The sequence below is a fragment of the Xenopus laevis genome, chromosome 9_10S, assembly GCF_017654675.1.
Source record: "Xenopus laevis strain J_2021 chromosome 9_10S, Xenopus_laevis_v10.1, whole genome shotgun sequence".
Classification (NCBI taxonomy): domain Eukaryota; kingdom Metazoa; phylum Chordata; class Amphibia; order Anura; family Pipidae; genus Xenopus; species Xenopus laevis.
This window is the reverse complement of record NC_054388.1, coordinates 77,475,390-77,502,807: the sequence shown is the minus strand read 5'-3', so window position 1 is coordinate 77,502,807 and position 27,418 is coordinate 77,475,390. Positions and strand designations below refer to the sequence as shown.

Genomic DNA, 27,418 nt, shown 5'->3' with positions numbered 1-27,418 from the left:
GCCCAAAAAATACTTCGAAATTCTAAGTTTTTTTACTTCGAATCCTTCACTCGAATTTAGTGAATCAGCCCCTTAGCCTGCCTGTGTACTTTTGGAGTGAAGGAAACTAAAGTACCCCAGATGTACTCAACAGAAGCACGGGGTATCATATTACTAGATGGAATAAAAAACGTACTCCCAAAACTGCAAAAGCTGACCAAGTTTTGTGCCAACAGCAGGCTGTTGGGCCCATAGCATACCTCCCAACTGTCCTGTTTTTAGAGGGACGGTCCCTCCTTTGCTCAACCTGCAGTCCCTTGTTTGTACTGGAAAGTCCCGATTTTCTCTGCACAGAACAGGTAGAAAAAGAAACAATGTTTCTAACTTAATTGGCTTTTGGCAGAGAGCCCAGAACAGCCACAACTGCAGATAAGATACTTTTGTAACAATTTTGAGATAAGCAAATAAGTAATTGTAACAATATAAAATAACAGGTCCCTTGGGAGAAGTTAGACTCAAAGCTTAAACGGCGATTCACCTTCATTAGCAAAACTGTAATACACTGAAAAAAAACAACACAGAAATATGTTCAGACTTTCATAACCTGACAAATTTTGTAAAATGAACATGATAATTAGGTTGTGTGACCACAAAAATGGGCATGGTCAAAAAAAATCAACTATTTTCATCCCTTTTTATTTCAGAAATGCTAGGAGGAATGCCATTGTATTTGGTAAAACTTAATTTGCCAATTAAACTCTCAATGAAAGACTATTATTAGTAATTTCTATAAAGCTAAAACGCCGCCCAACTGTCCAGCAGACTCTTCTACACAATTGTTTGACTGCGAGTGCGATACCCTCATAAGTGCAGCCATTCGTTTGTCCCACTCTTCCCACTGAAATGTCCCGTCTAGTTCCGCCACTTCCCATTGTTCGGTCATGTGATCATTCCAAGCGCACAACTGTATGTAACCATTTGGATCCAGGCAGCATCACCCTTTCCCTCCGCACTTCCGCATTCAAATATCAATTAGTCAGGGCTGGGAGGGTTTGTAGCGGAAGGCCGATCGAACCTGTAGCTCAGAGACAGAGGGGAAGGGATACATTTTGCAAAGGCAGGATGTTGGACTTTGCAATTTTTGCTATAACTTTTCTACTGATTCTGGTGGGAGCTGTTCTGTAGCTTTACCCGGTAAGAGGAGCTGCTTCGTTATGAGTCGCAAGGCTGTAGAACATGAGCATGTAGGAAGTTTTAGTTTAATGCAATAAAGCCAACAAGGTGCTATTGGTGAGCAGAACAGGCACAATATATGGCATGGGTGCGTATTAAAGTGCTTAAAAAGAGTTGTTGACATAAAACGTTGACATGCTGGTGTGCATTTTATAGTGAAAATATAAATCATTTATACATCAGGTTTATTGTAATCGTTTTCTTATAAATATTCATTCAGTCATGAAAAATAGCTGACCTATTGCCCAATCTATCAAAGTGAGAAGTTCTTTCATTTACCAGTATGGGTGTGATCTCAGCTGAACTCCTGCCATCTGCCCAAAGCCAAGCCTGACCTAGGATTCTGGGTATTCTAGTTAAAGGGACTATCAGTGTAAATTAAGAGTGAAACCAAGCAGTCTCCTTCAGTCAAGACTCCAGTTCTCTCCTGCTTTGTACACTTTTAGGATTCTACTTATTGCCAGATCTCAGAACATGCAAGGTAATGTGGAAATTAGAGTCTTGGCTGGAATTGAGGTGTCTGTCCTACATATCACCAGTCATCTCTATTTGATTGCATTGGAACTAGATTAAAGTCATTGGTACATGTGCCAACTCTTTTTCAAATTTCCAATTCCCACACAAAATATAATTCTGTTTTTATTGTTTTGATTTGTATTGTTTGTGTCAGTTGTATTGTTAACCTATAGGAAAACTATACCCCCAAAATGAATACTTAAGCAACAGTTTACATCATATTAAGTGGCATATTAAAGAATCTTACCAAACTGGAATATATATTTAAGTAAATATTGCCCTTTTACATCTCTTGCCTTGAGCCACCATTTCGGGATGGTCTGTGTGCTGCCTCAGAGATCACCTGACCAGAAATACTGCAGCTCTAACTGTAACAGGAAGAAGCTTTGAAGCAAAAGACAGAACTCTGTCTGTTTATTGGCTCATGTGACCTAACATGTATGGTTTGTTTGTGTGCACAGTGAATCGTACGATCCCAGGGGGCAGCCCTTATTTTTTAAAATGGCAATTTTCTATTTATGATTACACAATGACACGTACTACTAGAAAAGTATATCATTATGATAATGGTTTATTTACATGAAGCAGGGTTTTACATATGAGCTGTCTAATTCAATATCTTTTTATAGAGACCTACATTGTTTGGGGGGTATAGTTTTCCTTTAAGTTTCTGCCTTGTTTGTATAATTCTTCGTTAGCAGTGTTTTTTTTTTGGTGTGAGAGATGCATGCTCCTTGACTCCTCTTCTTGGAAAGCATTCCTATCTAGCATGTATTCAATAACTATGCCAATAACTATGCCAGTGTCCTCCCATGAACCTGTATCCCTGGGGAAGGGAACATTTTAAAAAGAAGTCTTTATCTGTAGTTCTACATCCACTCAAATATGAGGCCACATCACTCTTTAGCAGCCGTGGAGGTTGGGCTACTATGGACATGACATTAATTCCAGGGTTTCTATAGCAGGATGTGTCAGTAGCTTCAACTGGCTAGTGCCAAGTGATGCTTATAACTGTGCACTTGCAATTACCCAATTCCAATGCAAATACAGATGAATTATTGTGCAGTGCAACTTGCGCAAGTTTTACCAAAGAAGATATTATTTTGTGTACATACTGATGCATCATGCAGTGCCCGTCGTGATGCAGAATTTCTGGGGGTGAACAGTATGGTAATGTACATGGTTGTGTACAAAAATGTAATCACTTCACGTTTGCTTTGTGTCATATTATTAGCAACATTGCAGTTGTTGCTAAGAAAATATTTTTATTTTATTTCTTTTTACTCTCCTATTCATATTTCAATCACTTATTCAAATCACTGCCTTTTTGCACCAGTATACTGCTTGTTGCAGATCTAAAAGCCACATGCTAATAAAGACTTTTTAAATTAATACAGTATCTTGAATGGAGCTGTGTCATATATTGGAGCACCAGTATACTGAACCATAGCAACCAGATAGCAAGTAAAATTCCAAACTGGAGAGCTGCTCTACAAAACATAATTAACAAATAACCAGTCAATTTAAGGGTGAACTAGCCTTTTCATTTGGAACCCGCCTAAAAAAATAAGAATAGATAAATAAACCTGAATTTAGGTAATCATGTCAACAGACATTGCCTTAATGTTTCAAGGGAAATGCAAATCTGACTTTCATGTGTAATTGCTTAATAAACTGCTAACACTTTGAAGAAGGTTTGCTGAAAAGTTGGCCACTTATGGCACACTGGAGCAAATACTGTCACAACAAATTATTCATTTTTATTTTAAATTACTTATATTAGATAAACATAGTGCTCATGTCTGCTTGTGTAAGTTTTACTCTGTCTATGCGACCCCTTCTCAAACAAGCTATAAGTCAACTAAATGCTTTCATTGTAGTAGGCAAATAGCAAATTTCAAGCTATTATAACATGGAAAATAATGGATATTTTACTTTTAAGTCTTCCAGCCAGGCATGTGGCATTCCTGGCCTTGCTCCAACAGAGGAGAAGTAAGTAACACTTTCTTGTCTACTATTTCAGTTTCCAGTGATGATTATGAGTTTGTTTCATTGTTTTAGTTAGGCTTTTTTAAGGGGTGCAATCTGTTTTCTCTGAAATTATTGCTTCATCAAGCTTGGTTTTTCAGAGAGTGGCCTGCTCCACCTTTTCCACTGGTAACAAACACTACCCCATTCAGCTTTGAGCTCTGAAGTGTTAGAAGAAAGTATAACATATGTCCCTACCGCAGACAAATCATCTGTTACTTTGCTGTCCTTTGAGGAGAATTTATATATTATTGTCATTAAATATTTTGTGTTTTTTTTTTTTTTGGTATTATGTTGATGACTTGCATAATGACTCTGTGGCAACTGGGGAAAAAAGTTTTATTTGTAACTCTTTTAGAGATGGGAATCTACAGGATATTGTGAACAGTGGCAGTTTACATGAGTTCCTGGTTAATCTACATGAAAGATTTGGTCCTGTTGCTTCTTTCTGGTTTGGACGATGGCTTGTTGTGAGTTTTGGATCGCTTGACCTATTAAAGCAACACATCAATCCAAATAAAACTTGTGAGTTTTACAGTCTTTCCAAATGACAGCTTTTACTTGTCTGAAATGTTTTAAATTCTATGGCAATAGTTGTAGTAAGAGCAGTCGCATTTCAACTATAGTTAACATCATGTATCAATAAAACCGATATAAAATGGCAGTCATACGGTTAAGCATTTTCCTTTACATGAACCTGTACCAACCAATCAGCCTTTGGCTTTATCTGATCTAGTGCAGTCTGAATAATTTTGTTGTGGGTTACCTGAGTGGGTGAAATTTTAGGCCTTTTTATATTATCCCTAATAGTAGACCCCCAGCCACACTCTTACAACCCCTGGCATGAGTGGGCGAGTGGAGAGAGGGCCAGGTAGGGGCTGCTGCGATGTTTTTGCAGGGGTGTCCAGCGTGTTTTTATTACACTGCAGGATAAAATGCTGTCTGAGGTTATCATTAAAGGGGATCTATCAGGTGCTGATTGTTTGTAAATACAATTATTGCTGAATCCCCCCTCCAGAATGAGCCTGCCTTTCAGCCTGCCTGATCAATATTTGGCAAAAATCTGATATCTGTTGGACAGGTTAGAAAACCTGGGTGACACATTGATAATTTCCTCTTTCTATAGACCCGAAGTATGATGCAATAATTGGTTCTGGGACAAAGGATTGGATCAGCCTGATTTGGCCATCCATACACAAGGCCAAATCAGGCTGATGCAAATATACATTTCTTTGCTGACTTTGCCTAGTATGCCCAGCTTTAGACACAAACCAAAGTAAACATCCAGTAAATTTCAAAAGAAGGAGCAAGAATACTTTTTAGAGCATGGTGTTGATTATTAAAAATGTGCTAAAAAGAAGAAAATTATGTTTTCCTGTCTGAATGCAAATGATTAACTTATAAGAGGGGAAACAATCTGTTCCCTAATGTTCTTGGCTAAGTAATGTGGGGCTACCAGAATGTGCCTCCAGTTGAGTTCTGCCTTTTCCCTTTCAATGATCATCTGCTTATGTTTATGTACAGATTAAGGAATTAATTCAGTTCTTTTTTTTCAGATGATCCATTTCAGATGATGTTAAAATCCCTATTGGGGTATCAGTCCGGTGTTATTGGCGAAGCAGCTGAGAGTCATGTGCAGAAAAAACTATATGAAAATGGTATCACTAAGGCCCTATATAGCAACTTCATTGTTATAATAAAGGTGCTAATTTTTGTCTCCACCAATCATGTGATCAATCCATAAAAAATGATTAATGTATTTGATTTCATTTAACGTTCATTGGCTACCCACTACTGTCTTGCTCCACTAGCTGGCATTATTTCCTTCTTTTCTGTCTATCGCAGAAACTGTTTTCTTTGATAGACATTTTGAATACTTGTTCAGACTTTTAACACAACAGCTGATAATCTATATAGACTCATAGGCTTCTGGGAGCTATTATTTAGTTAAAAATAGATATCCAGAGGCTATAATTTCCTCTTTATTTATGAGATTACTAATCAATAGCAAGTAGAACGTACCTTAACTGCTAACTGTTTCATAAAATATGTATTTGTACATCTATATCTATTTTATCATTTTGTTTGAGCTGCATTATGGAGAACAATTATTGATATAAAGATGCGCATAAACTTTCTGTTTCATAGATGGGTTTTATTCTTTTTTTCCATTAGGTTGTATGAGTAATATAAGTGTGCTTCTGCAACATTATTTTTCTAATGTAACAACTCTACTGTGCCAGTAGTGCACTGCTGATTCATGTTTGAATCAGCTAGAGAAGCTAACCATTAATGGACCATCATTAGCCACCAACTTACTCAGTTCAAACTGAGTCAGCGGCTTATTGGTCCATCTTTGAAACCAAATTGACGGTTTGCATAATGGCTGGTGATAAGCCAGATGTATGTATGAGCAGATTTAAAAATCCTGTTGCATAAGCATAGACTCAGTGATGTGGTCCTTTTGTGATCTAATCATTTTCTTAGGTCAAATCATCAGATCAGACAATCGAGCCCTGCATATCTGGGTAGCCAAATGATCTGGTCGAACCTGGATCTGTAGGTATACAGCTAGCTGTAGGCCAGGTGTCAGTCACTGACAGAGTACAGTATGTATTGTTTGCAACCCAAAACAAATGGGTTAAGAAAATACAAAATAATTTGTTTAAACAAAATTAAAGCCTATTTGTAAAAAAAAGTCATCTGCTATCTGTGAATTTTTGTTATAGTGATAGTTCCCTGACAAGTACTCTTTTATTTTTTTTTCTAAGCTCTCTGAAGAATTGTTAGCAAAGTGGGGTACTTATCCCCAATCTCAGCATGTTCCACTGTGCCAGCATATGCTTGGATTTGCGATGAAGTCTATTACCCAAATCGCACTGGGTAGCAGCTTTGAAGATGATCGGGAAGTGATCCGTTTCCGCAGAAATCATGATGCTGTAAGTAGTTCTTCTAGGTATTTCAACCTCATTAAGGCTCAAGAAAAAAGTCTTGTTTTTCTGCAATACTGTAAAAGCATTGACCTGCAGATTCACACAAAAAAGCTGGCTAATATTCTGAAACCATATTGTGAGCAAATATATTGATATTTTTTACAGCAGTAGAAAATGTGCTTGAATCTATTATACAGAAAGGGAGGGTTGTAAAGCAACCCAAAATACAGATAGGGTAGGAATTCATTAAATCAACGACTTTATTGCCCTACAGGCAGAAGTAGAGAAAATATATTTTTTAGGACTTTCTCTGACCCTGTTACTTGCTATGTGTGTAGGATAGCACAACTTTTATAGCCAAACTGGAGAATACCAAATGTTTTAAGCAGAGACATCGGGAGCTGTCAGTCATTCTACATAATATGTTTTCAAGGGTAGTAAGCTACATCAATATAAGAAAATGTCTAGCATATATATATATATATATATATATATATATATATATATATATATATATATATATATATATATATATATATATATATATATATATACAGATAAGCATAAAACAGTTTTGCTTGGATGTGCTGTACATTTACATCTTAGTTTAAAGTTTGCCTTTTAGTTCAGTTATTCATTTTGTATGAATTGAAAGACAAATAGGCTAATTTATATTTTATTTTATGCAAACCCCCTTGGCTATTGCTCCTTTTAGATAAACATCTTGCTTTTAGGAATCCCTTGGGTTTGCACATGCATAACAGGGGTACATTTTCTGATTTGACTCTACTGTGCAAGTGTAAGTCAGTGTGATGGATGCCTGGCATGGGCAAGTACAATTGTGGTGCTGGTTTGTTCATTTTTCCCCTGTGCTGGTGCATTTTTTTTATTTGAAAGGAGCACTGAGCCAAGGAAAAAATGTTTTATTTGGATTCAGTGGGGTTGCTTAAAGGTGTTGCTTTTTTTATTTGTGGTTTTTGAGTTATTTGGCTTTCTATTGAGCAGCTCTCCTATTTGTCATTTCAGCAATCTTGTTGCTAGGGTCCATGCATTGATTGGAATAAGAGACTGGAATATGAATAGGATAGGTCCTGAATAGAAAGCTGATAAATAAAAAGAAATCAAGAAATTTGTAGCCTTACATTTTTTTAGCATTTGTTTTTTTAGATATCCGTGACACCCCCCCCCCCATTTGAAAGGTGGAAATAGTCTGAAGAACAATTTAAATAATTTACAAACTACAAAAAATAAAAAATTAAGACAAACTAACATATTGGCACACCCCAGTGAATCAAGATTTCCTTGTTCTTTAGTGTGCATCAGTCGACTGCCCTACGGCAATGACAACAATGTAAGTGACTCTGTAGACTTTGTAACAGTTGGTTGTTGCATTATCTATTCTGGACAAATCTTAAAAACAAAATCTACAATTACACAAATAATACAGACTGTCAGCAATCTGTTACAAGCCTTGGGAAATTTATATAAGCATACTTACATTTTTTTTTTAACAGTGTTTGTTTTTTATTTCAGCTTTGGGGTGGAGGGGGTAGGGAGGAGAAGGGGAGGGTTAGAGGAAGAATGGCAGGTACAGAGTGTAAGTGCAGTTAGCTGTTACAGCAGCCATAAAAAGCAATACAAACAAAGTTCATTCATCGCTTATACTGTGAAGTCTTCAACTATTAGGTTTGTTGATTGCAGCTACCCTTCATTTGTCCACTCTCAAAATGTATACTATGGAGCAGTACCCTTAATTATGTATAATAAAGTGCCAAGTGCAACACACTGTGCTGTGTTAATTTCGTGAAACTTGTTTCAAAAGTGCCATGTGCTGCAGACCCTTTAAGCGAGTTAGACCAAGGATGATAAGTCAGCCACCCTATGGTAAAATTACCTACTCACCAGATTTTCAAACTAAGTACACATCAAGCAAGCTCATTCTGAGTCCATGGTGTCCTCAAGTATTCACGCAATATTGTGCACCATAGTATACATTTTTTGGTTCCCTAAAGAGATTTATTTCATAAAATGCTATTGCAATTACAGACAATGTAACATCTGTAAGCCTGAAGAAGAGATGTAATACTATCATCTCAAAAGCCTGCATTTTTTTACTTCCTCAGCCAAAACATGGTATCCCCTAACCTCATAATTTTTCCGTGGCTAAAATGGTACAATGCCTTACTACCAAAGGCAGTTGAGAAGAATTTTGTGACTAAAAAGGAACCCTATACTTTGTGTTTACCCAATCACATATTACCTTGCATTTTAACATTTTTTTGTTGTTGTTTATATGGCTTTTTTTCTAATCTTTTTATTTTCAAGCAGTGTACAAGGTTGCTCCCATGGCCCTAGGTAGAGCTGCTCCATAACATTATAATGTAGGATTCATTTATAATAGTGTTAAAAGAATTTTGTGACATAAAACATTAATTCATAAAGAGCGAGGAATGCCTAATGCTGGAGGACTCTCAGGCATGCCTCCTAGTCCCCCATTTTCGTGTATCTTCCTGATACCTGAATAAGGGATTCAATAACTGTAAACTGACTTTTTTACTTTGTTTTTGCCACCATAGCAACATACAATAATTGTTTGATCTCCTACAACAACACTCTCATTTTATTTATTTCAGTACACTATTTAAACATTGCCCACATTCTTATCTCCTAACTGTTCTTTTATTTACTGTGGTTAATTTCTGCTTTTAATTTCAGATTTGGTCAGAAATTGGAAAGGGGTTTCTAGATGGGTCTATAGAAAGAAGTCCGAGTAGGAAAAAGCAGTATGAAGATGGTGAGTTGCATTTATTTTGTATATACTGGTATGAGATCCCTTAACGAGAAACATGTTATCCAGGCCATCTCCCATTGAGTTGATTTTTTTATTTTTAAGCAAATAATTCTAGTTTTTACAAATAATTTCCCTTTACATTTTAGAATGTACCTTGATCAAGTTCTGTTTTTTTAATGTTAAAATAATTTCATAGAACATTTCGGGTATGGTAATCCAAATTATGATCAGGTCCCAACAACAGATCCTATATCTGTATATTGATGATGGATTTTTATTAAAGAGTGTAAATACAAGGTGCCTGACTGTTTGTTAGGAACTAGCTGTACAGGTGTGGGATTTCTTCAGGAAACCGTACAGGAAATCAAAATGCTTAGAATTATGGGAAGGTGATCCCATATGATGGGAGTCCATATGATTAATTTGATTTAACCTTATGTGTACTGTTGAACATACTTAAATATTTGCCTAGTTTTCTTACAAGGCTTAAAATTTAAACTCAAATACTCTATTACTATGTAAAGTGATGTAAAGGGACCACTAATCTTAAAATGCAACTTTTATCTAGAATAATTGCTGCTGACATGAACTAATATACATAGAGACCTATGAGGACCAAATAGAAGTAAAAGCACACGAAAATGCCCTCTAACCTAAATTTGCATCTATTTTAGATGTTGACAAATCATCATGCATCCTCTATTTATCTTTTGGTTCAGAAGAGTGTGGCCTTAAATGACTGAGGTGTAATCATTCACCTCATACAAGCTATTTGTCTTAAAGATGGCCCAGGGTCAAAGTACAAAGTACAAAAGAATGTGAATAAAAGTGAATAAGTATAATGACCAGGGTTTGTGATTATAATGGCTTACCTGAGACCCTTGATCAGTGCTCCTGTTTGTGTAGGAGCACCACACCACGATATTCTTTGCGGTCCCTGGCCCTGTGTTCATGAGCAATAAAGGGAAAAACTGTTTTTTTGCTTCTAAATTTGGCTTTTTACTCTTGCTCACGATTCAGAATGAATAAGACGATGGCAGTGTGTGGAGCAATGACCCATGGTCTTGGGTAAATTTTTTATGTTTAGGTTTTTGGATGCCAAACAACCCCATATAATTTTAAACGAACAGTAACACCAAAAATGTTTTAAGGGAACGACAATATAATGTACTGTTGCCCTGTACTGGCACAACTGGAGTGTAGCCACGATATACAGTAGATAGATACATTCTGAAGAGTCCAATTGTATACTACAGAGAATATCTGTTATCTGCTGTATAACCTTGCCTTTTATACTTTTTCAGCTTTAATTGCTTCTCCCATGGCTACATAGCAGCTGTATACAATTAGTACAATTATAGTTGTGAGTGGGTTCAAATGTCATGCTTGGCTTTCTACACAAGATTAAAATATTTTATTACAGATTATTTCTAAAGTTATTGCCAATGGATGGTAAAACATTAAATTCTTATATTCTGTACAAATTAAAATATCTGTTTCTTTTCATTTGGCCAAAGCTTTGATGGAGATGGAAACAGTGCTGAAGAAAGCTATAAAGGAGCGCAAGGTAAAGAACCCAGGGAAACATGTGTTTGTGGACTCCTTACTACAAGGGAATCTAAGTGACAAGCAAGTAAGTGTTCGTCTAGACTTATACTCCATGCATAAAGAATACATAATAGCAAGGTCTCAGCAGTGACTTTTTTTAAATAATATCACTTCGAAACATTTTAGCATTTGTCTTATTCAAATCCGAGCCCTCATCTTCATAAAAATGGTAATGAAAAAACAGTTACCAGGCACGTTTAAAATGGACCCAATTCAGAATTGACCAAAGCTTTTTGGAGGGGTTGGTTGAAAAAAAATGTATGTCTGTGCATCCTAGTTAAAAAAAAACAATGCTAGAAGTGAAATCTTACAGTAGACATCCACTGCCCTCCGACCCCTCTCTCCATCATAAACTCTGGGTCATCAAGTTTGCCACTGATTGCTGTGGTTTCTACAGGGTTCCTGCTGTCTAATTTTAGTCGGCTTCATAAGTCATTGCTTAGAAATCCCAACCGAGGAGAAGAGACTTTTGGTTACACCAGGGATAAAGAAAAGGCTGAGAACACACAATGATATATTTCAAATACTATAATCAAAAATAGTCAAGATAATTTGGGAAACTAACTTTCTAACATCTTCTGCAATTCTGTGGATTGTTATATGTATGACTTTTAATGCACGCTAAAAACATACCTAGCAAAATATTTTGTTATGTTATAAAGTAAAACTATTTCAAACTCTTTGTGTGTCCTTAAAGGAGAAGGAAAGGTAAGGAGGCATTTTATTGCCAATAGATTAGCTGCAATAGTGCAAGCTAGAATGCTATATTTATTCTGTAGAATGTTTTACCATACCTGAGTAAAAAAACTCTAGAAACTCTGTTTGTTTAGGATAGGAGCTGCAGTATTAATGTGGTGTGACATCACTTCCTGCCTGAGTCTCTCCCTGCTCTGGGCTCAGATTACAGTAGGAGAAGGGAGGGGGGGGAGGAGCAAACTGAGCATGTTCTTGCCCAGGTCAATGAGGTTTAAGCTGAAGGCAGGAAGTCTGATACAGAAGCCCATGTGTACACAATAGAAGGAAAGAAATGCAGTGTTTCTTTTGACAGGGGACTCAGAGCAGCACTACTTTGGGGGTTTATTGGTATATTTAGATGGACCTTTCTGATAAGGCTTACTTAGTTTTAGCCTTTCCTTATCCTTTAAATAGCATTTTAATTGCAAATATATAGTTCTCACTTTTATTTCTTGGTTCTCCATATTTCTGGAGCTTATTTTGATTTACACTGAAAATTATAGCTGTAGAATTGTTCTTGAAACTCAGATGACACCTGACAAAAAGTTTAAATTTTGTAGGTTCTTGAAGACAGCATGATATTTTCCCTGGCAGGGTGTGTGATTACTGCTAACTGTAAGTGCCATGCATCTTTTACTGTGAACTTTTTATCATTAAAGATTTTGCTAAACATCAGTTATAGTTACAGCTATAAAAAAAAAAAATAGTTGCCAATTTTTTTCACTTCAGGATTTGCAGCAAAGATAGGAACCACACTTACTGTCTTGTTAGATGGGAAAGCACATATAATTGAGTTAAATTCCTGCTTATGATGATGTACTATATGAGGTGTGTGTAGCTATAATATATTCGGTCCCCACCTTCATAAAACTTCTGAAACAAGTTCTCATCATTCATTTCCATAAGAATCCTCCTTTACAGCTCTGTTAATCGCATAATATGTGGGAAATGGAGTCTTTTCTGCATGGGAGCTGACTATGGCAACATTGTTTCAGGGGTACATTGGACGAGCAGGGCAGAGATTAGAAACAAACCGACAGATGATTTCATTAGCAATTTACACTTATAACTTTAAATCACTGGACGTGTTGTAGTAAATGTACTGCACATTGCATATGTACACATTTCTTAGAATGACATTTTATTATGCAACATTTTGTATGTGAGTTTACAAAAACTCTTGAAAGGATAATGTTGCTTAAGTGATGCTGTATGTATGTGGCCAGTAATCATAAACAAGCTTAAACACGCACCTGTTCTGCTTTACAGTGTGTACATGGGCTATCTATTTCTTGACTACCTCAGAGGAGGTTCAAGACAAGCTGCACAAAGAGGTGACCCAAGTTATTGGAAAGGGACCAATAACAATGGATAAATTAGAGCAGCTAAGGTTGGTACAAAGTTGTAACAGTCAAGCGCCCCCTTCTCTGAGTGGGGTAAATATACTGCAAGTGACTTATAGTATCATTTTAATTATTGGCTATTTGTATGGCAGTTACTGTCGGCAGATTTTGTGCGAAACTGTGCGCACAGCCAGTCTGACACCTATTTCTGCACGACTGCAGGAGCTGGAAGGAAGAGTCGACCAGAACATTATTCCAAAGGAGATAAGAGGTGCATCAAAAAGTTATCCACCAGTGGTTAAATATTTAAATCACTTAAGTGCCAGAAATTGCCTTCTCCTATATTATCCAGTGCTGATTCGGCAGTGTATACTGGCGCCAATGGGGAAATATTTTTAGATGTTTTGTCACCTGCACAGAAGAAGATTTAACTGTAGAAAACAGAGTATTGTTAAACATTGGCTGTCTGTCAATGCACTAATTAGTCCTGCTTGCTAATGTTAAATTTAAAAGGATATGTATGGATTTTTGTTTTCATATGGTTTTGAAGTTGTTTGTTCATATACACCAAAACAGGGGCATAATAGCTGGGCCCCTCTGTCAAATTAACAGACATAGATTTTGCAGTTTTATCCCATGCATCTTTGCAGAAGAGGCCAAGCTTATTTGAGTTATTTGAGTTATTTGTGAATATGTATCATGCACAACCATCTTTAGACCAGTCCATTATATTGTTTCCTTGTTTTTGTTGTATGTTTGCTTCCGCTTGTTCAGGGGGAAATTATTTAGCTTTCTGGCAGGATTTGTGTCAAAATAAACTTATTTCCCTGCTGAAGAGAGGCAGCCCATTAGCACAGTGCTACCATCTTGACATAGTCGTTGCAGTGTTTTCTGAGTAACAGGCTCAGTTGGCTTTACATCAGTATAACTTCTGATTGTATAATTATAACTTGTTTCATCAGACTAAAATATATATATATATATATATATATATATATATATATATTATTATTATTATTTTTTTTTTTTTTGCTTTTGGTGTAAGGTCCTCACATTTTAAATATTCTAATGGTGCCATAGTTTATCTGTTTCAAAATTGAAAATGAATTGGAGAGTGCCTGAAAATAAAAACAAGCATTACAAAAATACTAATAACAAGACTTTAGGCGCAGATTTTACTTTGATAAATCTTCCCCTTAATTTGTTGTTTGGGTAAACCCAGGCATTTTTATTTGCTGATTGCAAAAAGACAGAATAGAAAGATAAATAATAACAAAAGCAAAGCAATAAATAATAATAATAAGGACCAAGTGATAAGGTGCTTTGAGATGCCCATCTATATTCCTTAAAGTTAATGTAAAGGTGAGCATCCCCTTTTATAATACAACAAATATACCCTCTATTATTTTACATATTAATAAATAATGAGTTGTACATGGCATTCTTGGTATACATAGTTCTAATCTTCAGTACTTTACTTTCATTCCAGACTCTTGTGCTGTATGCCCTTGGTGTTGTGCTCCAGGATAATACGGCATGGCCATTAGCCTACAGGTAAAATATCCTGTCTCCACAATAAATATCTACATCATTTTGCTTCAACGTTTCATAGCAGTTCAGATTTGGGTTCAGACCATTTATAGATTAATGTATGTGAATTCACATCCCCATATAATGTACATTTATGTGACCCTCACATTTACACATACAAAAATCTGTGCAATGAGTATACGAGAGCCATATGAAGCTGGTATATTGATATGGTACATATTGGTAGATAATGGTTATCCTACAATCACTTATTTTTTTTACTAGTTGTCGACTAAGTATTTTAATTACATGAACATATCAGCACTACCATTACTAATAATGTTAGATGCCGAGTTCTGAAAAAAATATCTTGATCACCTTATCTTTACATATAAACTATATTTTGAAATGTCATGTATGTAAGAAAAACGCATGGATAAGAAGTAGAACTAATGTGCTACACACTTATTGTGCCTAAGAAAGTGTTAAATCTTTCGAGACCTGAGGAAGGCACAATAAGTTTATCGTCTTCATAGCCCAGGCCAACAGCTAAGTGTGTTGCAAGTGAATTTATCTTTTTAAATAAGGGCATTTTAAGCAAAGCAAATAACACAAAATATAGTTTCTTTTTTCCTTTTTATTTTTTGTTCCATTTCAGCTTTTACAAGTAGATAGAGAAAGAAATGCTGGTCACAGTAAAACATCACAATTTTACTAGCAGCTGCCTTCTTTACACCACCAACCTCTTTTTTTTTTTCTATCTCTCTCTTTCTATTAACTTTGCATACAGAGGTTATTTTTTTTTATTAATTATGGGATCTATAATCCAGAATGCTTTGAACAAGAGGGTTTTATGGATTAGGGCTTTTCTGTAATTTGGATGAAACTGAAAATGGCTTAAAACTACACTCATTATAAATCATTCTAAATGTGGCATATGTAAACAAAGTAGAATATGCCCCATATTATATTAAAATCATTTATTTTTATAAATGTTTGCCTTTAACACATACAAAACTTATGGGACTCTGTGTAAGGTGAAACTAAAATGGGAACGGGATGATTTCCAAATCCCTATATGTAATTGAAGCCGCTAAAACAATATATCAAAGGTTAAAACAAAAATTTGCTGACATCCAATCCAAAATGAGCATATATATTACAGAAAACAATACAGTTTCTCAGCTTCAACATCTGATATGTTGTCATTGTACTTCAGGTATGAGATCTGTTCTCCAGAAACCCATAATTCAGAAAGCTACGAAATACTTTAATTTTGGTCACACTACTAATGAAACCAGGCTGTGATCCCACCTATTGGGTCAAGCCATTATATTGGTTGGGATTGTGTGGGATTTCGGTGATTTGATTGCACTTTTATGCATGTGTAAAGGTGGCCATACACGGGCAGATTAAGCTGCCGATATCGGTCGTTTGGACTGATTTGACAGCTTATCTGCCCGTGTATGGGGGCTTCCGACGGGTCTTCCCGATCGATATGTGGCCACAATATCGATCGGGAAGGTTGGATTTTTACCCGACGACCCGTCAGAGCCCCTCGGCGCATCGTAATTCGATCGTTCGGTCATGCGGCCGAACGTTCGAATTACCCCCGATATAGCCATGCAGTTAGTGGCATATTGGGGAAAGATCCGCTCGTTTGGCGATGTCGCCAAACGAGCGGATCTTTGAGTCTATGGCCACCTTTAGGAATAGCCGAGAGGGTTGTTCTGCAAATATTCCTGATTGTAGGTAACTCCTCTCAGATTCAGGATCTGAAGGCTGACCATGATATTCTACAACTTCTGAAAAAAACCCTTTTAAAAAAAGCTCTGCAAGCTGCAGAAACATTTGTTAAAGCCTGTTTGAATTGGCTCATATTATTATTTTAGTCAGCAGACAGCTCAGATTAATATAATAATTATTACTTAACCAACCAAGTGGAACTGTGGAAGATAATATATTTACAATAAAGGAAAAAAAGTACAGAAATCAAATCCTGCCTGCTGACTGTGGCTGGCTGCGCTTTTAAATTGCAGATAACACTGCACTTGCTGACTTGCAGCCAAGCAGGCAGCAGCCACCAGCCAAATCTATCCTGTGCCGCGTGTGCGTGCTGTACACAGAGAGATCCGTGTCCGTGTGGCTTGCAGAGTCTGTGATGCGAACAACAGCGCGGCCGTGCGCAGAGTGACGTCACAACATTGTGTGCGCACGCACGGCACCTGATGACGTTCCTTGTGCACAACCAGGAAGAAGATATACGTGCTGGCCTGGTGGTTCCCTCTCCTCTCTCTGTGTCTAGTTGTCTACTCTTCTCGGCTCTTGGGGGCGATGGTGATCATGGCGAGGAAAGTTTAGGGCTTATACTGATTGTTATATAGGTGTTAGGGGTGCCTGCTTGCCGCCCCTAAACATCTTGCCGCCCCTAAACATCTTGCCGCCCCTAAACATCTTGCCGCCCTAGGCCCGGGCCTAGGGGGCCTCTCCCTAAATCCGGGCCTGTACTTAAAGGGATACTGTCATGGAAAAACATGTTTTTTCCAAAACACATCAGTCGATAGTGCTGCTGCAGCAGAATGACTGGAGGTAGCTGGGAAATTGACAATATGTCTAGCCCAATGTCAGATTTAAAAATTGAATATAACAAAATCTGTTTGCTCTTTTGAAAAATGGATTTCAGTGCATAATTCTGCTGGAGCAGCACTATTAACTGATGCGTTTTGAAAAAAACATGTTTTCTCATGACAGTATCCCTTTAAAGACCTTGTTTATTCTTGTACGTGGCTATCCATCTCTCTTGTTCATTCTTTGGCCTCACTAATCCAATATAACTTCCTGGCCTTTAGATGCTAAGCTCATATACCATTCCATCGTACATGTGTGCTCTGGTCTAGAAATGTGACTAGAATCCCCAACATTAAGGACACAATTCCTGCATGCAACCTCCCACATATCTTTCTTTCATTCCTTTTGAAAAGACTGTTCCTTTGCTGCAGCTTTCCCCATTTCATTGTCAACTAACCTTTCCAACACATCCATCACTTCAGGAAAGCCTGCCATTAGAATTACAGTAATCACAGTAATTTTTCTGTCCCGACTTGCATATTTTCTTACGACAAAAATAATTAGTTGTAAAAATCAAAGTGTTTTTTGCACCCTAATCCTTTTTTGTGGATCGGGTCCCCTCTGTGCTCCATGTATTGAGGGCAGACTATATCCTAGATCTCAAATCCTGTACTCCCAGTCAGAAGGACCCCGCTTTTCTTTACATAATAATGGTTATTCCAGTTCTTTTTTAAGTTGCTGAACTGAAATGCTGTTGATCCATGAGATCTTGAATGTGTTATTTGCCAGATTCATTGCAGGCGGGAAGGTAATTGAAGGAGGGGTATTATGGATTTTTTTTGCTGTCAGGACCCAAATCAAGGCTGTTTGTTGAGTGCAAACTTTAATTAGTATACTGAGCTGCTCACTTTCCGCAGCAATACATAAAAATATGTGTTAATTATTATAGGCAAGTTTAAAAGAGAAATGACCACATCCAAAGATGGCTGTTTTTTCAAGATTACCTGTTGTGACATCATTTTAACACCTTTACATGACTGGTGATACCCTCCTCTTTGAGATTGATAATATGAGGTTTTTAAATATAAAGCATGTTGGTAGTGCTCCTTATATTGTCTGTCTATAGTCTACTTAGCATTGTACAGGTATGGGATCAGTTACACAAAGTACGCCAAGCTCAAAAATCCCCATTGAGTAACCATTGGATTCTTTCCAGCTGCTTAGATCCAGCTACACGTATGTTGTCCCTTCTCTGTCCAACACACAGGACACTGGAATTTCTTTCTTTGTGTATAAATGTGAAGTGTAAAAGTGTATACTATTATGTTTTTGATTTTATATTAATCTGGTCATGCATGAAGCACTGACGATACATAGGGGCAAATTCACTAAGGCGCGAAGCGCCGAACGCTAGCGTTAATTCGCTAGCGTTTGGCATTTTCGCTACTGCGCAAATTCACTAACGAACGCTGGCGTAGTTTCACTAGTGTTACTTCGCAACCTTACGCCAGGCGAATTTTCGCTAGCGACGAAACTACGCAAATTCACTAACTTGCGCAGTGTACTGAACGCTACCTTTTACGCTAGACTTCCTTCGCCACCTCAGACCTGGCGAAGCGCAATAGAGTAGATAGGGATTGTTTCAAAAAAAGTCAATTTTTTTTCTAAGTCCCAAAAAAACGCTGGCGTGTTTTCTACATGATGGCTGATAGGCTGAAAAAGATCGAAAAATTTTTGGGGCTCCCCTCCTTCCCCCCTACATTTCCTGACTCATGGCAACTTACCTAGACAGTGGGCACATGTGTAGGGCAAAATAAAATTTTTATTTGCTGATTTGAAGGTTTTCTAGGCATTTGTAGTGCAGATACGTGTTCCTCCATTGAAATTTGAATTTCGCGCCGTATGCAAATTAGCCTTCGCTAGCGTAACTTCGCTTTATATAGCGAATCAACGCTGGCGAAACTACGCCTGGCGAAGTGCGGCGAAGTTGCGCCTGGCGCAACTTCGCATCTTAGTGAATTTGCCCCATAGTGTCTATTTTAAACATATTCCCAGGGTAGGTTGACATAACTAATCCGAGTTGGATTTTTATTTTATTTTGAGAAACCCTGTATCCAGAAAGCTCCAAATTACGGAAAGACTTTCTCCCATAGACTCCATTTTATCCAATTAATCCAGATTTTTTTTTTTAAATGATTTTCTTTTTCTCTGTAATTATAAAACAGTGCCTTGTACTTAATCCCAGCTAAGGTTTAATTGATCCTTATTGGAAGCATACCCAGCCTATTGGGTTTATTTCATGTTTACATGATTTTCTAGTAGACCTAAGACATAAAGATCCAAATTATGGAAAGATCCCTTATCCAGAAAACCCCAGGTCCCCAGAATTCTGGATAACAGGTCATATACCTGGATTTCAACACCTATTTATAGGGTCTATTACTAGGGCAACTGATTTTATTTGTCATAGAACAATAAACCCACATACCCCATAATGCATCTTATTGCAGCAGCTTATAGATGTTTCTAAGGCTATGGACTCATGAAGTATTCTTTCCTGTTGAAGCAATATTCACTGTAGATTTTATCTTAGGTATTTACTGTTATTCCCAACTCTTTCCCTATGTTACTTGTTTGTTACTTCAAAGTTAAACTCATACTGTTTTGCTGGATAAGAATTTGTCATGCTGATATTCCCCGCAAGCAATAGGGCACAATTTCTGATGTTTTAATCTGTGGAAAGTAAGATTTGTCAGTGTGCCCATGTACATTTTGACTTGCATGACGTTTTTAAATATATTTATTGTTACATAGTTAAATTGGGTTAATTGGACCAGAGACCATCAAGTTCAACCCCTCCAAATGAAACCCAACATATCACAACCTAACTGCCCTCACTGCGAAGAACCACCTACGCTGCTTTAAACGAAAGTTCATTCCCTCTATTCTAAAGTGTGGCCTCTGTTGCAGTGATTCTCTTTGAGTAAAACAAAAATAATTTTATTCCCATGTTATGCTTTGTATTTTTCAGATTTGATCCAGATAGATTTAATGATGAAACTGCAAAGCAGAGCCTTACTTTACTTGGTTTTTCAGGAAGCCAGGAATGCCCAGAGTTAAGGTAAGCCACAAACATCGATCTGATTGGATTCACCTTCAAAAAAGATTACCGCTAATAGTCACTATTAAAGGAGAACTTAAACCCCAATAATTAAAACACTACCCGACATAGACCCCTCTCTGGAACTCATGGGCGCCATCTTCAGGCTCTTCGATATTCTTCAGGTCCTCTTCCCTTCAGCAACTTCCGACACTTATGGTGCATGCACAGTTGCTATGAACAGGAAGACTACTCCAACTGCGCATGCGCCAATACAGTGTTTACTTCTCGAAGAATACCAAAGAGCTGAAAGATGTCGTCCATGAGCTGCATTGCGCTTACTCTGCACCTATACATGAGACATGAATTAGGTGCACTTTCAGGGGTAATCACTTATGCAGGGGGAAGCAGGGAGGGGGGAATATGTAGAGTAGTGGGTAGGGGTGTGTGTGTGTGTGTATATGTCCTTCATAAAGGCCCTAATGTGGGCCGAAATGTTGGATGCACAAATATGTTGTGCTGGTCCTTTTGAACTATACATAACAAGATTTGACCCAGCACCACAGTAATCGAAGACTGCTTTAGAGTGCAAGCGACTGTAGCATACGACTATAGGTATTTGACTCTTTTTCAATATATACATACACACATTTATTGCAAACAAATGTATTTAAATGTTGGGATTTCAATACATTTGTTTGATTTTTATTCAAGATGTGTGAATAATATATATATTTTATATTTGCATTTTTTTAAGGGGAACTCCACAAAAACATAACTTAAGCTTTTTGAAAAGTAAACATAATTTCAAGCAACTTTGCAATATACATCATATAAAAAATATGCAGACTTTTCATGATTTTTAATGGTTTCTGACAGTTCCTTAAGTTTAGCCCCCTGCTCTCCTGCTGATCTCTCTGACTACTTTGCTGAGCTGGCTGACTACTGTTACTTTGTATCAACAGCCACCTGTCCTCAGCCTGCATCCTCCAAACCCCACAATTCCCTGCACACGTGGTTTCAATAAGGAAAGGAACATCACAGTGCAATGCATTGTGGGTTGTGTAGTTCCTGCATGTTGTTTGTAAGCTGTGGAGAAGTTGTTAAAATTTGTAACATCAGTGTTTAGTCCCTCCTTCCCTGCCAGGATTTGATGCAGAAAGAGAAGAACTGTTAAACAGCTGAATTTCAGCATAGAAAATGGCATTTATTCATACCTTTTGAAGAAACAGGTAACTGTGATGGATTTATTAGGGGTTTCTGTTATGTGGGCCTCTCTATCAAATTTTGGTTTGGAAGCCAGAGTTCCCCTTTAAATAAGCTTCATTTATAACATAAATGTCACTAGTTTGTGGAAGCGCTGTCATGTGAAAAGCACTTAATATGCAGCACTTGTAGACAGCAATTAAGTAAAGATTTGGAGATATAATTAGAACAAATTTAATTATAGGAAAATTAAATAACTGCAAATCATCTAAGATTTCAGCCTTCAAAACATACACAAATGCAAATCAGTACAGTTTTAGTTTGAAAATTATTTTTATTTTGCCAAAATACATTATAATTAAGTGACAGTAAAACTTAATCTCTAATCTAGGGGCCCTTTGTGTTTGTCAATATGTCAACTTCTTTTTAAACTATTTTGGTTGCAATCAGTTTGCCATAACAAACAGGGCTTTTTGGGCTGATTTTGCCTTTGGAAGTATCCTAGTTGTAGAATAGGCCTTTATTAATTCCTCTATTTGGCTTTCCAGCTGGAAAACTTGAGGGTTAAGGCTGTTGGGTACCTAGACCCAACAGACGGACTTTGTAGAATGTTGTTATATGATGATAAAGGGCTAAAGGAACCTTCTCCTCTAGAGGATAGTTGACTAATGTCATCTCTAATTGCTGAGATTAATTCAAGATACTACTACCTGTTAATAAAATACCTTTTGGAAAACACAAAGAATCAAACACATCTATTGAATACTGGATTATCCTCAGGCAGGGGTATACCTTTCCCTACCTGTGCTTTGTGGGACGAGGCTGTGCAGATTGCTTCCAAAATGTATTAATGAAAGTACAATTAAAGAATCTTCATTAACAATATAAGGAGTCCCTGACCAAACTGGTCCTTTTAAATAGTTCTTTTCAGCAATAAGTGTTCCAGCTGTAGACCTATTTTAGTTAGAGTCCAGATACTTTTGGCCATATAGTGCAGGTCATACCATGGCCACTTAAAGGAACAGTTCAGTGAAAATAAAAACTATGTAAATAGATAGCTTGTGCAAAATAAAACATGTTTCTAATATAGTTAGAGTATACAAAAATGTAATGTATAAAGGCTGGAGTGACTGGATGTCTAACCTACTAGCCAGAACACTACTTCCTGCTTTTCAGCTCTATAACTCTGAGTTAGTCAGCGATTTGAAGTGGGGCCACATGGTGCATATCTGTTCAGTGAGTTTGCAATTGATCTTCAGCATGCAGCCTAGATTCAAAAGCAACAGATATGACCCATGTAGCCTCCCCTCAAGTCTCTGATTGGTTACTGCCTGGTAACCAGTTTGTGTAAACCAAGAGAGCTGAAAAGCAGGAAGTAGTGTTCTGGCTATTATGTTACATACCCATGCACTCCAGCCTTTATACATTACATTTTTGCCTAAATAACTATATCAGAAATATTTTTTTTTATTTTGCACAGCCTATCTATTTACCCAGTTTTTATTTTTACACTGAACAATTCCTTTAACCTTTTTGAGTTGTGGTGGGTCTATATTAGAATGTTTTGGGTTACTCCTACAGTGTAGAGAGGTCAAGCCCAAAATACTAAAATACTGGTGGTGGCTGTTATTTAGTTTATGCTTTAATGTACATTTCCCAATTCCCAGAGTCAGCAGTCCTAATATTTATATAGTGCCACCACATTTATGCAGTGCTTTAGAGACTGTTCATCATTATTCTTTTTCCAGTGGAGCTTACAATCTAATTTACCTTTTTATACACAATGCATAAATTAGGGGAGTGTTTTTTGGCCTTCTCTAGCCAAGGCTTTGGCCAGAGCACCAGAATTTTCAAATAGAGGAGAGATCATACACCCCACCTGCAGGTTACTCAGGCCAGGAAAAACACAGGACCCCAAAACTTTATGCGCTTTGTGTTGGGTATGCAGACTGCATGGTAACTGTTCAGCATGAACACTGGTAGGTGCACTAAACCCAGAAACTGTTATAGAGGAAAATGAAATGTAAGTCAGGGTTTCACAATTTAAGTGGCATATGGCTGCTAATCAAGAGAAGCAACACATCAGTGCGCTGCAACATGACTATTACAATGGTGGGCCTTTAGTTATCCTGTAATAACCATTTACTTAAAATCAGCAGTAAAATGTATTACCATCAAATATTAACAGAAAAAGAGCTGAAATGTAACATAATGTATTTTTACATTCCTGACAGTGATTAATTGCCTCTGTTCTTACTGGGATAACTACTAATTGGAAATGACCCTGTGTTGTGGGTCGAAGGCTGTTCCAGTAACCTTTATTGGTAATTTTCTAAGCCCATATATATTGGAGGACAGTCTGATAAACCTGATATTACTTTGAAATATGTAAAGATACAAGGGCTTATTTATTGCACAGTGCATAAAGGCAATTCATCTGACATTATTGTGCATAGAACCCTCCATACTATTACTATATTATAAATCCAGTTGTTTGGCAGGGCAAGGGTGCTTTATACAAAAACAGGTGCAAGCTATATATTTAACTCTTTGCACTCTGCTGCAGTGAGCTCCTGCATTTATAGGTCTTTGCGCAAGGTAATATGGCACTGTATTCATAAGGGGCGGCCTGAAGGAGATGCTGATGCATTTCCCCACATACATGTATTGGCATGCCTTATATGATATAATTTACACCACAATTGACAACACCAAATGCAACTTCAGCCTGAGCATAATTTGTAAACGTGATTTGCATCCTCATTACCATGAAATTACAGTGGGAAAGTACTGTGGGAAAAATTAAAATAGTGCACTTTGTGTGTGCATTTTTGTTTTTATGTGTTTGAGTTTGTAAATGAGAACAATGAAGAACAACACAACTGAATTGTTTCAAAGAGTTTTGGTGTCACTCATCTTCAGATGATGATTATTCATTTTCTAAGTAATATCTACTTCTCATTTTTAGGTTTGCCTACATGGTTGCAATGGTGCTTCTTTGTGTCCTTGTAAGAAAGTTGAATTTACTTCCTGTTAAAGGACAAGTCATGGAGTCCAAATATGAGCTGGTCACATCACCCAAGGAAGAGGCCTGGATCACTCTGTCAAAGAGAAGCTGAACCACTTTTGTACTCGAACGGTTGCACCCATTTCACAAGAATACCAAAATACAATTATCTCTCAGAAGATAAGCTTTTTTTAAACAGTTTGGCTACCTGAAGCTTTGCAAATTATTACTAATTTGTCATATTTTTTTAATAGAGCAAGAAGTTGGTGTCTAATTATTAAGGCTTCCATTTTCCATGTTAAAAATGAACCCCATGGTATTTTAATGTAATGTGGTCATTACATTTCTTAAAGAAACTTCTACAAATGCTAAAAAAGGATTCTAAATGGCTGAAGATAACTTTGCATCTATTATGAATTCTGTACAGGTGCAGATAACATACCAGATTGATGGGCATGAATATTCTATGAACATATAAGGAGCCGTCATCCAGTTATCAGTAGCAGCAAATCAGCTATTTAGAGGTCATTTACTTACTGCAAGTGCAGGTGCGTGGGGCAAAGATAAAAAATTCCATTCATGGTGCAGAGACACACTCGAAGATTCGGGAAGATTTAGTCGCCCAGTGACAAATCACCTCTTCTTCTGGCGACTATTCTAAATCACAGATGGGATGGCACTTGGATCGCTTCATTTTCCGAAGTCGCCCGAAGTTTCCTTTTGAGGCAACGATCACCCCGTCGTCAATTTAGATTCTAGCCAGCGGGAAGGCAGTTCGGGGAGATTAGTCGCCCGAAGAAGAGGCGTTCTGTTGCCGGGCGACTAAATCTCCCCAAATCTTTGCGCGTGTCTCTGCTCTTAATAGCACTGGCATCCAAAGCCACTACTTCTGCTTGTTGCTGCTGCCATTGTCCCACCTCCTGTTATGAATTTTGTGCAAGTGTGTCAATTGATGTAGGGAAACCCTGGAGCTGGTGCCACCTCTGAAGGTGGTGGTAGCTCCAGGGTTTTCACTGTGGAAAAACATACCATTGTGGTAATTGCACTATGCATACTATGGATTGGTAAGTAAATGATCCCATTGGTTGTGTTGCCTGCTGATTGTGAAAAAATATTGGCCTTTTGCTACATAACTCACTTAGTCCAGTACTAGAACTAAAATTAAAAGGTGGTCAGTTTGCTTGAATAAAATGGTTTAGTATTTCTCAGCCACCCAACTAAAAATAGCTGTACGTGCTATTTCCCATATGCTAGTTCTATCTTTCCAATTGACTTCCTTGGGTTGTTACCTATATTTCCAACTAGACATAGGCTTTCCCTGATGACCTTACACCCAGTTATTTTAGCAGTCTACATAAGGCATGAAAAATCAGATGTTCAATCCAGATATGTCCACCTCCAGTGCTTCCTAAACAAGCACCTTAACAAGCATTGTCCAAAAATTGTTTCCCTCCATTTGCTAATGGAGCCTTACTCTGGTTGGAGGAAACTAACATTTTTTTGAATGCCCCTGCCATTTCTAAGCCTCCCACAGCTGGAGGGATCACCCTAGTGTGGGCAGTCATGTTGAGCCACATCTTTGCACATAATGAGCGAGTTTCCTGGGGCATAATGATTGAGAGCTGTGATACTAATCTCAGTGTCCCAGCATGGCCGCCCACGCTGGCAGCTCCTTCCCAGTGCAGGTGACTTTGCTCTCCCTTTAAGATAAGGTTACCAGATTTTCAAAGTGAAATACAGGAAATCTATAAAATTCTGGAGCATGAAGGACATCACACAAATTTGTATTTAGGCCAGGTCTACTTTTAGACCACACCCACTCAAGGTTACAGCTACAGCTTCCAAAAAAAACAGAATATGTATGTATGTTATACAGTAGGGCCCTGCTTTTAAACCTGGGAAAAAATTAATGTGTCCTTACCAGCACTGGACCATAAAGATGCAACGGCATTTCTGGGAATACATACAATCCTGGTATGTAAAAGCAGGGTTCTAGTATACTTTGCTGCTGCCATCACTGCTACTGTCATAATGTTGATGCTGCCAACATAAATGCAACTCCCTACTTCACAGTTGTAGACAGGTGAGTTACAAAATGGGAGGGGGGATTCTTGAGCCAATAGCTGCAGGGGAGGACTTTGTAGAAGGACATTGTTTTTGTGGAGCAAGGTGAAACCGGGACCAGTGGGAACCTTACCTTAGGGTAACCGTATACTGGCTAACCCATCATAGTATCCAGCTCATATTGATGCATATGCCAGCATGGTCCAAAAACAGATGACGCTGTCAGTTCAGGTTGGTCTGTTGCAATGGACTCCCCAACCTGACATACAGTTGTGTTCAGAATAATAGCAGTGTGTTTTAAAAAAGTGAAAAAAACTCAAAATCCTTATAATAGCTTTTATTTCCGTACACACAAATGCATTGGGAACACTGAACATTCTATTCCGACTCAAATCATGAAGTAAAAATATGCAATATTTGGTTTTCCTTTAGAGAAAGTGAAGAAAAGGGAATATTAGGCTGTTAAAAAAATAGCAATGTCTGCACAAACTCAAACATTCACTTTATAAGCTTAAAAATGTTTCAAGATTTTGCTTTCCTTTGAATCACTGAACTGATATTTAGTTGTATAAGTAGTGTTTCTGAGAACTGCTGCACATCTGTGTTGCATTGAGTCGACCAACTTCTGGCACCTGTGAACAGGTATTCCGGCCCAGGATGATTGGACTACATTCCACAATTCTTCTGCATTTCTTGGTTTTGCCTCCGAAATTTTTGATGTCACCACACAAGTTTTCTATTGGATTACATAACACCCACTTCAAGAGCATTTCCTCT

The 27,418-nt window shown here is 37.5% G+C and overlaps 1 protein-coding gene across 1 annotated transcript; it reads left to right on the top strand.

The window, feature by feature from the left end:
* The first annotated feature begins 1,101 nt into the window (after positions 1 to 1,101).
* On the top strand, positions 1,102 to 27,418 carry cyp20a1.S (cytochrome P450 family 20 subfamily A member 1 S homeolog). Its single transcript, XM_041578876.1, is given in 13 exon segments — positions 1,102 to 1,173; positions 3,671 to 3,720; positions 4,115 to 4,281; positions 5,313 to 5,458; positions 6,528 to 6,695; positions 9,405 to 9,483; positions 10,998 to 11,113; positions 12,384 to 12,438; positions 13,093 to 13,213; positions 13,319 to 13,439; positions 14,656 to 14,720; positions 20,296 to 20,385; positions 24,539 to 27,418. Coding segments are annotated over 13 exon segments (1,401 nt in total). The 3' UTR covers positions 24,690 to 27,418.